General features: G+C 40.4%; 1 protein-coding gene across 4 annotated transcripts in view; it reads right to left on the bottom strand.

The window, feature by feature from the left end:
• The window catches only part of TBC1D14 (TBC1 domain family member 14), a 79,048-nt gene that overhangs the window by 7,123 nt on the left and 59,193 nt on the right, over window positions 1–12,732 (bottom strand). For 3 of the 4 annotated variants that reach the window (XM_049793621.1, XM_049793613.1, XM_049793635.1), the window contains one exon: window positions 3,609–3,867. In XM_049793621.1, the coding sequence (XP_049649578.1) occupies window positions 3,609–3,867 (259 nt within the window). Of the gene's footprint in view, window positions 1–3,608; window positions 3,868–10,743; window positions 11,010–12,732 lie in introns of those variants that run through there. The other variant, XR_007504882.1, reaches the window with a different exon arrangement.

The following is a 12,732-nucleotide window of genomic DNA, read 5'->3' as shown; positions in this document are numbered from 1 at the left end:
CCACACCGCTGTCTCCAGATCTGTTTATATCTTTTTCTGAAGCAAAAAGTCTGCATTTGCATCCATACCAAAAATTTGTATTTCCTAATATCCGATGCACAATTTTGTGTTGTTAGCCCTCGTATAGAAGGCATAGTAATAGCCAGTTTCTCATGCTGCTTAACGTGCTCCCTGCCCCATAGTTAGTCTCTGCTGAAGAAGTCCAGCAGCATCCTCAATAATCACCCTGGAAGCGAATGTACCGTGGGATATTTCATCTCAAAGAATTGCAGTTATGAGAAAGGAACCTTCTTTTCTCCCTCTGACTGACTTCAAACAAACCTCTGCACCATCAGAATTAACAGGAAGTGGGGCTAAATCACTCAGAGAGCAATCACACACCACCACCTATACTTCAATGCAGAAGCACCCATAGCTGTTGCAACAAAAGAGCTCAACGTGGGTCTGAACAGAGCCACAGCTGGCTGGCTGTTCAGCAATTTCTAGAACTGGAGAGAGATTTCAGCGAGGTCCTCTTCATAGAGATTCAGGGTAAATCAACAGCTACTCAGAGAGTTTTAAGTGCCATAGTAACAATGTCCTTGGTGGAAGAAAGTTACCCTTTTTAAAGAATACAAGAATGACGCCAAAATACTGACCCCAAAAAGCAGAAAAGCATACACCTTAAGCCAATTAACAAAGCTCAAATTCTTTAGTTATTTGGAAAACTTTACAGAGCTAAGATTTGAAGCACAGAGATTACAGAAATGCTAAGCCCACAGTCCAGTCTGTTCTACCATCTCTATTCCTGGGCTGTTGATGACAAAGTGGTAGGTGTAACAACATCCACTTACATTTCAGGCTAAGGCTGTATTGGCACAAGGCCCCGGAGTTCATTGTAGGTTATTTCAGAAGAAAAACAGAGCTTACAGTTTCCTATGAGTCATTGTTACTAGAAGTGCTGTGTCCATGATTTACCAGGACTCCCTTCAGTCTTTAGTTTCCTTATCACATTGTCAGTGACCAAGGGAAAATGGAGTGAGATGGAAAACACACACCAGCCCCATCCAATGAGGGAGGCAGGACTGTGGAAACCAGCTTCATAAGCCCCCCCTTTAGCATTTTAGATGAGGTCCTACATACATCACCTCTGGACAGCATCAGGTCAGAATGTGACCCACAGGATAACAGGACCATAATTAACCATGGTACAGCGAGGTGAAAAGTTCAGTAAGTGGGTGTTTTTCTGAGTGCCAAGTACACCTACTGCTGAGATGTGCAGCTGAATTTAACTCCTGAATTCTACAGTCAGATATACTCCTACAAAGAAGTAATACTTCAAGCTCTGCTGCTTGCTTATGTAGCACAGTTACTGTAAGCAAATGAGATGATGCCAGAGATGAGAATGCAAAGCCCACTTTTCTAAGCTCAAGAGCATTCTGCATCTTCTGGGAACTAGTGTCCCTGGTCAGTCAGTCCACCTAAGAGTTTATCTTGAAAGCAGTGCATCCATCACTCTTGACATTCATTTTGCTAATTTGAAAAGCTATTTCCCTACAGAAAATACACGGATACTACGGCAAAGCATCTGACTTGTACAGCAATAGTCACAGTCAGAAAACTATTTAGCAAGGAAGCAACCCAACTGCAGACAGACTTCTCATGTGTACTGTGTGGGACTCATATCCAGCACTGTTATGAGTCCATCTGTGCAACCAAGTCACATACTACCAAAAGCCTGTCTGTTCTAGAAAAGCAAAGTTCAGGTTTCAGAGTTCAAACTCTTCCTGGTGAACTTTAAAGACCAAAGAGAGGTAAGAAACCATCACAGGCAGCATCTTAGTAATAGAAAACAAAATCCCATACCCTCATTGTCTTGTTGACATTTCTAGGTCAGTTCCGATAGTGGCACCTCAGCAACTGAGCAGTCCCAGTAAGTGCATGACATGAGCAAACTCATAGCCCCTACCCCCTTCTGGCTTGGAAAAGGATGGCAGGCTAAGGAGTGAACAGGCTTTCCTGATGGAAACTTACGCAGCAATGGAACTACCTGCTGAAGAAAGCCAGTTGGCACAGAAGTCAAGATAGGTAAGAGGTCAGCTAACACCAACCCTACAGCATGCTAACTCTGTCGGAGACCTATTTGCACCACGGTTCAGCAACATTTTTTCTCCAGATTGCCACAACAAGCGAAAACAATCTGGCAAATTCCAGTGCAGTCAGAATGAAGCTGATGAGGAGACTGAGGAAGATTGCTTAGGCTAGGTTACTTAGAAGTCCTCCTCCTGTTGTGATAATCACCACTAAACCTTCACATGTGTCACAGACTGAAAACCACTGGCTAAGAAAGCCTGTTACTTGGGGTACTTGGCAGAATAGGACACCTACCTCTCCTTCTCTGCAAGGGAAGCAGCAGTAGGCTGAGAATTTATTTGGTATGCGATCCTCCTCCACATATGATGTGTTCAAAGAAAGTGAGCCATACAAATGAGGAGCAAGACTGGGAGTTTACTTGTAGAGATATTACTGGCTGAAAAATGTTCTTGAGGACAGAAACAAAGCTGGATCTGTACTAGCAACTTATGGCCAAGACCAGAAGGGAAATGCAAACTAAGTTGTCAGGAAAGCTATGTCAGGCAGGAAATTCTGGCAGTGTGCTGCTCTTAGCTGGGCAGCACAGGTTGTATTCCCCCTCACACAGGAGATAAGACTCAGAAGGCCACAATCTATTCCTACTGTGAAGGTTAGAAATTCTCATTGCAAATAGCAAGGAGGCAGTCCCCAGCATCTACAGGCAGACTATTACTCCAGGAAAGAACCATAACTCCCATTTGCAGCTGAATTGCCATAACCACTATGTTTAACATCACCTTTCAGTTTCACTGCAAAAAAGAATTTGGATAAAATGGGCAGAGCTCTATTACAGCATGACTCATTAAGCATGATGTATTACTGCTCTGAAGAATGAAAAAAAGTGGGGGTGGGGGTATTTTCTACTCCAAACACTATGAAGTACATTTGACCTAACTCTCCAGCATGAATGGCTGTTATAGCCACTTACCGATTTCCATATTCAGTTGACACACTTCCATCTTTTTTCTTTAAACTGGAATTTAGTTGAAATTACAGTGATGAGACACAATTTCTGAAATAAAGGCTTCAGTGCTAAATTCCAATAAAGAAGTCAGAGATGCAATCACTTCTGTACAGCCCAGAATTAGGCAAAATAGATCCTCAAGAATATTAAGATGATGACTGTATGATAATGTGTCCTGACAAATTGTCATCTTCTCCCAAAGAGTGAATTTCTGCTTTTAAAAATCAAGTTGTAATGTTGCCAGCAGCCTTTGTAATGAATACACTTAAGAAGTTGTATGATACTTTACTTCATCAACTCCACTCAACATTTCAATTTTGAATGTTGACTGAGCTCTCCCTTTCCAGAGGAGAGTAAGCTCAGGAATCTACTCACCAGAATGTATACTAAAAGAACAGAGTGAGCTACATAGACTTACCTACCTGTAAAATCAAACGCTAGCTCTGCTAAAACATTCTTCCAGGTATTGCCAAACTCTGTTTTCATTAATAAAGTACAATCATCTGTTATCAAAGATTAACATCCTCTTTACCTGAGCCCACTTTTTGTTTCTACTTTGCATCTGAATGGCAGCAATAGATGTGAAGAATTCTTCCGAAGGCAAGTCCTCTGGTAGCTTTGTTAAAAACTGGGCTATATGAATGAAGTCCATTTTGGTCAAAATATCTTCAAAAAGTTTTAATATTCCCAGGGCTGTACGGAATAAGAACTCTTCTCCGTCACGGCAGAACACATCCCAGACACGACATGCCAAGTCTAGCGGCAAAGATTTGCTGTACAATGTGAATATCCTGAAAAACAAAGTAAAATTTTCAGAGTTACTGGACAAGAAAAATGTCTTAGATACTCACAAAAGTACATAGACTGATCATCGGTAAGTTTGATGCTTCTCAGATATTTATAACTGAATATTCCTTTTTTTATTTCAAAAGTACTTCTATTAGTTGCAGCATACCAATACATGAAACAATATAAAATTGTACAACCATTAAGGCATCTGGCTATCAATCTGCATCTCCAGGTTCAATTTCCTTTGATCACACCAGAAGAAACAATATACATGGTTTCATGATGGACATGCACTGGCCACAAGTATAATCAAAGGCATATTTAATCATCATTTCAGAGTTGAGGACAGATGCAGTTTTAGCTGTGAGAACACAAAAAGCTGAACCTTAAGACATATTGCAAAGGAAATTTTGTGGATCAGATGAAGGAGATGTCTAAAATTAACTCTGCGTTCCAGGCCTGATTGACTGGCAAAGCAATAATATCATGAGTTTTGGAGGAAAAATCCATTTAAACTCTAAGAAGTTGAGAGAAACAGACAAGATATCACAGCTATCTACACATTCTCCCCGGACAAGATGGTGGTTCAGCATGCCTGAATGGATGTGATCACCAAAGAGTAAAGGAAACAGCAGAAGCAAGAACCTCTTCCCAGTTCCTAAAACTGTATTTTCATTAACTGCCAAGAGCACATTTCTTCCTTCATCAAAATGCTGACAGCCTTGCAGCCAGGAACATGAAGATGCTCCCTACTCCCTCCTCAATCCAACACTTCACTACAAGGCAGAGCAGTTTTCATTGCCACTAACATCGTCATAACAGCAAGTGAAGAGAAGTAAGTTTCCTGGAATCACGTTATAGTATGTAAGAGAAAAGAGTTACAGTGATTTTTTTTTCCTTCAGAATTCAGAGAGAGAACGTTTCTTCACAGATGCACTGCATAAAAGATCTCTGTTAAACTGCACGTAATTCTCTCTCCGGCAGAGGTCAGCAAAGCCTCAAATTTAAATAAAACCTTTCCACATCTTTTAACACAAAATTTCTTTTCAAGTATGCTGAATTAAACAGTAGCTCTCTTGTGTTTAAGACTCCCCCCTATCCCCTCCAATTTTTTATTTAGAAATTCAGGATTACATTAAAAAAATACAATTGAACAGATATCTACACACACATATATATAGGTATAGAATATGAATGGATATATTTTCACAGCAAATTCTAATAATCAAAGGTTTTCTGCAATATCTGCTTTTTACTACACAAGATTATTTGATTGATGTGTCATCAACTATCCGGCTTCTCTGTGAATCAGTGCACTTTAGGAAAATGGGAAAATATATTAATGTTACAAGCAGCAAGACGAAACTAAACCATTTGCACAAATTCAGGTGACAACTAAATTGCAGGTTTAGGATCCTTGGGATTTTACTTTTTTCTATTTCTACATCTCATGGCAATGTTTTTGTAACAAGTGGAAATCATTTAAATTCTGTTCTCCAAAAAGCTAAAATAGAAGTATAAAAGTAAGCAAATAAAAGGTAGAGTCTGGCATGAAAAAAACCACTATTGTTCATCTATGTCTTTCACACACATACATGAACGTATAAGAATAGCATGATACAAACCCTTTCTTCGGGTTATTGGCTGATCATGCATTGCAGACTTTGTATATACTCTTTCAGCATTTCTGTACAGTCAAACACCATATAAAAATGTCTTGCTACAGAATACCTACACAGTAGAATTAAGACTTTTTGTCTGTACACACACAGAGGCACAGGAAAGAGCAATGGCTTTTCCATTTAAAAAGAGCCGTGTAATAGGAAGCAATTCAACTGAGTCCTTTCCTGGTCACCAAATAGCAGGCCAGAAACTCAGCCAGAAACTAGTCCTGGTTAAAGATAAGTAACAATGCCTATTTTTTTAATCTGTTTTTATTCACAAAAGCTATTATTCTGTCAAGATTCAGACCTAACCTGAATAACCCATGCGTATTAAATCTGCAACTATAGAGAAAATTAACTGTCAGAAGAAATAGTGAGAACTATTTATTAGAACACTACTTTTTGTAGGAAAAGATTTACTCAAAGCAAAAAAGCTGTCACATCAAATAAGGTACTTGACATTGATCTCTTCACAACTTGGAAAGAAGTGCAATTTGCAGGAAATTCGCAAGGATATTAACTTTCATTAACACTAGCATGGAATTAAATGCATCAAGCCCTAAGAAGCAAGACTCAGCCCTCTAGAGTAAGCAATGAAATAACACTAGGAATCATTACTGCTAAGAATGGATACAGCATTTGCTCCCTTCAAACACTTCTGACTGAAAGACATTTTTTATTAGACATCTGAGCTACTGGTCTGAAACTCAGCTGAAATTTATTATAGTAATAAAGCAGCTGCTAGACTAAAAGTTACAGCAGCAACTCTTAGCAGCGCTAGCACACTACTTGCACATGATCTGCTTTTGCTGTACTGCAGGATGATTTTCTGTCTGCAGCTCTCTTCCAAGTCACTAGAAGTCCCAGGTGCAGACAACACAGCTAACTAGCACAGAGATGTCCAGGGTTGGAGTAAAGTAAATACAGACTACTGACCACTAGCTGTTTGGAAGAGGGAATAAACCCCAAGGTACCAGATGCTCCTGCTCCTCCCAGCCCTGCTTACGATGAAAGCGAACTTTGAATTAGATGAGTGAAATCCTGGCTGGTTTGCTACTCACAGGGAAAGCGTATGACCATGATGTTACTGAGAAAGCAAAGCACTGTTATCATGATAAACATAGGCTCTGTGCTTTCTTTCCTTTGTTCCTTCTCCCCCCCACCCCCCGCCAATTTTTTTTTCCTCCTTTCTTTTTTTAATTAAAAAGTCTTCACAAGATATTGTTATCAACAAGTATGCCAGATTTTGGATTGACAACTCATGCACAACAATGCTGATGCAAATCCTATCTTATATATTCTTACACTACACATTCTTTTCCCATGTCTGTAACAGCACAAAAATATTTCTGCAACTTCCGAGTTCAGTTGTGGAAACTGACAAACTATTTCACCTTTTAAACTTATTCTTGGATCCTCCCTCCTTCATCCTCATACGAATTTTTAGGGGTTACATTTTGTACCAATTTCAACTATACCCGCTTTGAGACAAAGACTGCATCTTTCTAAGTGTTCATGCATTACTTCATTGTATAGTGGCATCTCTGTTCTCATTAGCGCCTTCAGAGTTACTGCAATAAGCTTGTTGGTAACAATTTATTTAGTACAATTTTAATATGATTACAGTTGAAAAAAAGTGGAAGTATTTACCTTGTTCCATATTAGGAAAAGAAAACTTAAATATTATGTACTATACAATACTGACTGCAACAGAGCAACTTCTTAGCACTCAGCAATCTGACAGCATTGTAAAATGTATCGATGTAATACAAATACTGTGTGAGTTTCTGAGCGATTTCCAACCAGTCGGATGCACCCAAAAAGCCCTGCTCTCTCACCTAGGAGTACTATACACAGCAGTGCGGTATTTCACAAGGACGAGCACACTGTAAACTGGGCTGAAGACTGAGATCTTCTGGAGTCCAGTAACAGCTCCAATTTAAAGAATCAGGATGTCACCAGAACCCTTTGGACAGAATTCCACTCCATTTTTCCTTTGAAAATGAGGCATGCATTTAAAGCATCATATTAAGCATTATTTTTTGGTGGGGTGGAGAGTTAATAGCATGACATGGACTGTGTTTTTCTTAATGTAAAAGCTTATAAATACTTCCTTGGAAGTGCCCACTACAAATATCCACACAAAGTGGCTTGGACCTTTATCATAAGAAGCAAGTGGTGTCAATAGGAAGTTAGTGTGCACAGAGCACAATCACAGTCAATGCAATACTAAAGAACCACTGATCAATCCATCAGTACAAACAAAGCCCTTGGCTATAACTATTGCCAAAATCATTTTTCTGAGTAGGGATAAAGCAGTGTTTGTACAGCAGCAGCAGGCCATAAATAGACAGCATGTGTCCTTTGCAAATCCACATTCTGCTCTGCTCATAAGAGCCTGTGGTACATCAGCTGACAGAGCTGAGAGGCCAAAACTGGGCTATTCAGACACACTGTTTCCCCTTTCTTCTCTGTGAACCTGACTGCACATTGCTCTTTACAGCACTCTCACACTTGATTCCCTTTAAATTCTTCAATAAAAGTAAAAACCTGTCTAGCTTTTGAATTCGTTCCATGAGATTCATCAGTTGGGAGTTTGAGCTTGAAGCACATGGGTCCTTTTTAAAACAGATGCCTTACTTCTGGCAGGTATCCGCTGGTAATCATGCCACTGTACCTTTTAATTAAATTCTTAAGTCCTTGGTGTTTTCCCATCACAGAAGGCAGAGGTGGAACTGAACTGGCAGGAGGGCTCCCCTCCCTAAATCCTCTACCAGCCCCAAGAAAACCCAAAGCAGCCTTGCATCACCTGAATAGCTGGGCCCATCTATATGCACAGCACTTCTTTTTCTTGGAACATATCCCTTAAAAAATGATTTAAGCTTACCAATTTTACTGCCGTTCCCTGCAGCACTGGTTACAGGAAGCAGCATAAAGGAGACTAGTTGATTCCACTGTAATTGCAGCAGGAGCCAGAGGGTTTCCCAGCAACTGGTCTGTGCAGCATTGGCTACTGGAGCCCTCCCAGAGCTGGCACCAACTGAGATTTACTGCACACATGTCTGCACAGTAACCATGCCAGCCACCGGAATAGCAGCAGGCATCCCTTTGGAGCTCAGAACAAAGGCGCATTTAAATAAAAGTAATGTTGTTAAAGAAAGGCTGTTTCATAGATTTTTACCTACAACCAAAAGGTCTGTCTATTCAGAGTGACACCGTGCTTCTTCTCTGACTTTAAACACACTGAAACCACAGTCTTATCTTTCTGGAAACAGTTCTGTTTTAATAGAGCCGTATCTGTACTACAGCAAATTCACTGTTAGTCATGAGCCACAGGCAACCTTATAAACAACATTTTCCAAAGTCCTTAGCTTTAACAGTTACTCAGTTGTGAGAACATAGACCCACCATATTTTTCCTTACATCTTTACTTCCTGGAAGTAATGGAAGGACAGTGCATAAAAAGTCCAATTCGCTAAGTTTCCAGTGGCCATTAAAAAAAAAAAAAAAATATTAAAACTGCTTCCTACAGGATCAAAGTATTTTAAAGTAGAAAGTATATATATGTATGCACACACACATACGTATACATATACTTACATACACAGACACACATATATATTTTAATATTATACCTAAATCTTACACAGTTAAATACCAACTCTACTGTCTAACAAAATTAAAGACACAGTGGGACAAGCTGTCTAGCTCAAGTCAAGTGTGAAAAAAATTTAATATAGGATGGGGCAGGACTACCTCAACTAGTCTGCATTCCTGTGCAAGATCATAGTGTTGTGACTCTCCAGGGATGGGGAGGAACACAGTAAATTGTCCTTGTGATTAAAATAAACAGCTTTAATATGGATACCGGTAGTCAGCAAGAAATGCTAAGGGTTGTCAGTCCATTTGTACAAAGACCTTGAGAAGCACCATCCACAAGCACTCCTGACACAAGTTTCTTTCAAGTGCTCTTACCCATAGAAAAAGGAACGAAAGGGAAGCCTGATATACCCCACACACCTAGACTTCAACACTTCAGTTCTTTGCTTGTCATTTTTTTCTTTTTTTATTTAATGTATAAATGTGCTCAGAAAGAACAACTGATCACATAACTGTTTACTCAAGAAAATACAATAAAGACTAGTCTATCAAGGCGAAATTGCTGAGGGGAATGTAAACCTTCAACTTTTCATCAAAACAATCTTTTTCTAAACCTCCAATTTCTGGTGCTGTTCCTCAGGGTTTCTTCTGTACAATGTAAAGCTCAAAGTTAGACAACAGAGTGATATTCACATGCCTGCACCATGAAGACACTCATTGTTAGTCTCTCCTACATAAAAAAAAAAAAATCACCTTATTTACAACAGCATCATATTAAACTAGTAATCTATTAAAAAGATAACCTGGTGATTTTAATGTTGTTTATCCAGTTATTGTCCAGCATGTTTACAGTCTTCATATTCTGATATCCCTTTTTTTCAATTGCTTCCTCCACACACAGGCTTTTCACAACATTGTCTGAGACAATATAATTTCAACATCTTTCCTCTTAGCATTGAACGTACCAGCCTCTGCCCTCTTCCTTCCCTTCTATCCTATTCCAGTATTTTTTCTAGCATCTTCCTGCTCTGTGCATAGATCTAGTTCAGTTTAATATTCTCAGCCTTCAGTCATAAAAATCCTTCCGATGGTATTTCTCCCATCAAATGCTGGGAGAAATAAGCCTATCCATTACACATCCCCTCATTCCTCTAATCATGTTGCATTAAAATTTAATCCCAGTGTAAAAGCCAAGTCAAACAAAGCCTCTGTTACACTATCCTCTGTGCAAGAGGCACATGAAAATCAAGGAACTCAAGCAAAGGCATCAGGAGGCCTGTATGGATGAGCAAGAACCTCCTGACAAAACTCAAATATAAAAAGGAAGCATACAAGAGGCTGAAGGAGGGAAGGATGACCCTGGAGAAATAGAGACACACTGTCCGAGTATGCAGGGAAGGGGCTAGGAAAGTCAAAGCCCATCTGAAGTTGAATCTGGCAATGGATGTTAAGGACAATGAGAAGGGCTTTCCACAGGTACATCAGCAGAAAAAAAAGACTCAGGAAAACGTGAGCCCATTGCTGAACGGGGCAGGAAACCTGGTGACAAAGTACATGCAGAAGGCTGTGGTACTCACTGCCTTCTCCATCTCAGCCTTTACTGAGAAGACTCACCTTCAGGAATCCCAGGTCCTCCAGACCAGTGGGAAAGCCTAGTGCAAGGAGGATCACATTAGGGAACATTTAAACAAATCAGGCACATACAAGTGCATGTGATCTGGTGAGATACACACGTGAGTGCTGAGGCCACTCTCAATTATCTTTGAAAGGTCCTAGTGATCAGGGGAGGTTTCTGAGGACTAGGAGAAAACAAATGTCACACTTATCTTCAAGAAGCAGGATCCAGAGAATGACAGGCTGGTTAGCATCACCTCCCATCCCTGGGAAAATAATGGAAGAAAAATTCCTGGAGATCATTTCAAAACATATGATGGACAAAAAGGTGATTGAGAGAAGTCAGTATGGATTTCTGAAAGCAAAATCATGCCTGACCGACCTGATAGCCTTCTACAATGAGAAGGCTGCCTTGGTGGATGAGCAGAGAGCAATGGATGTTGTTTACCTTGGTGTTAGCAAGGTTTCCAATGCTGTATCCTGTAAAACCCTTGTTGATGAACTTATGGAAGTATGGACCAGATAAATGGACAGTGGACTCCAAACTGGCTGGAACTGCCAAGCGCAGAAGGTTGTCATTAGTGGCATGAAGTACAGCTTCAAGCCAATCCACCGGTAGAGTACTCCAGGGTTTGACACTCATCCAATACTTTAAATGTCTTCATTAAGGACCTAGATGATGGGTCAGACTGTACCCTCAGCAAGTTTGCAGGCGATACACCACTCCATAGGGACCTTGAGACACTGGAGAAATGAGCCTACATGATTCTCATGGAGTTCAACAAAGGGAAACACCATGTCCTGCACCTGGGGAGGAAATAAGCCCAGGCACCAATACATGTGGGAAGCCAACAGGCTACAAAGCAGGTTTTCAGAAAAAAACACGGAGGTCCTTGTGGACAACAAGTTGAATGTAAGTCAGCAACGTGCCTTCGCAACAAAGAATGCCCACAAACTCCTGGGCTGCATTAGGAACAGCACTGCCAGCAGGCCAAGGCAGGTCATCCCTCCTCTCTACTCAGCACTGGTGAGGCAGCTCTGGGCTTCCCAGTCCAAGAGAGACACGGATATACTGGACCAAGTCCAGCTTGCCATGAATACAATTAAAGGCTTAGGGCATCTGATATACAGGGAGAGGCTGAGAAAGGTGGTACTGTTTAGCTGGGAGAAGAGATGGCTTGGACCTAAAAGTGTAAAAATGCTTGATAGGAGGGTGCAAAGACGACAAAGCCAGACTCTTCTCGGCTGTATCCAGTGAAAGAACAAGAGCCAGTGGGCACAAACTGAAATACAGGAAATTCCATTTAAATATAAGAAAATGAAAAACTTGTTCACTGTGAGGGTGGTTGAACACTGGAACAGAGTTGCCTAGAGAGACTGTGGAGTCTCCTTCCTTGGAGATACTCAAAACCCAATAGGACAAGGTTCTGAACAACCTGCTCTACTTGACCCTGCTTTGAGCAGTGGGCTTAGACCAGATGATCTCCAGGGGTCCCTTCCAATGCCCCAGCAACTCTATGATCCTGTGAAAACTCATGTATTCAGGTTGGAGTGGACTGAATTACTTTAAATGGATTTCTGTCTAATGGATCAGCAACATGTTCAGTGCTAACAACTAGGTCTTAAAGATTACCAGGGTATCAAGAGCTTGGTTCAGGTAGAATTGCCTCAATAGTACAAATGTTTTCCAAAATAACAACTTATGAATCTCAGAAAAAAAATGCTGTTACTACTGGGAATTTAATTTTTACTGAAGGTATTTAGTCAGATACCTGAGAACAGGAGAAGTTGTCAACAATTTAAGGGCAAACCGATTTTTCACAAGAAAGATTTCGTATTAGGCCCAAACTGACAACAAAGTCTTGCTTGCTGAGAAGAGACATTTTTGCTGCCCCAAACCAAAGTCTGATAGGCACAAATGCAAATACTCAATTTGGAGTGCCTTATACCACACTGAAATTTGGCAGAAGTGCAAGAAAGATCTTTGCC

Source organism: Accipiter gentilis, chromosome 3 (assembly GCF_929443795.1).
Source record: "Accipiter gentilis chromosome 3, bAccGen1.1, whole genome shotgun sequence".
In the NCBI taxonomy this organism is placed as follows: domain Eukaryota; kingdom Metazoa; phylum Chordata; class Aves; order Accipitriformes; family Accipitridae; genus Astur; species Astur gentilis.
This window is presented reverse-complemented; position numbering and strand designations above follow the sequence as displayed.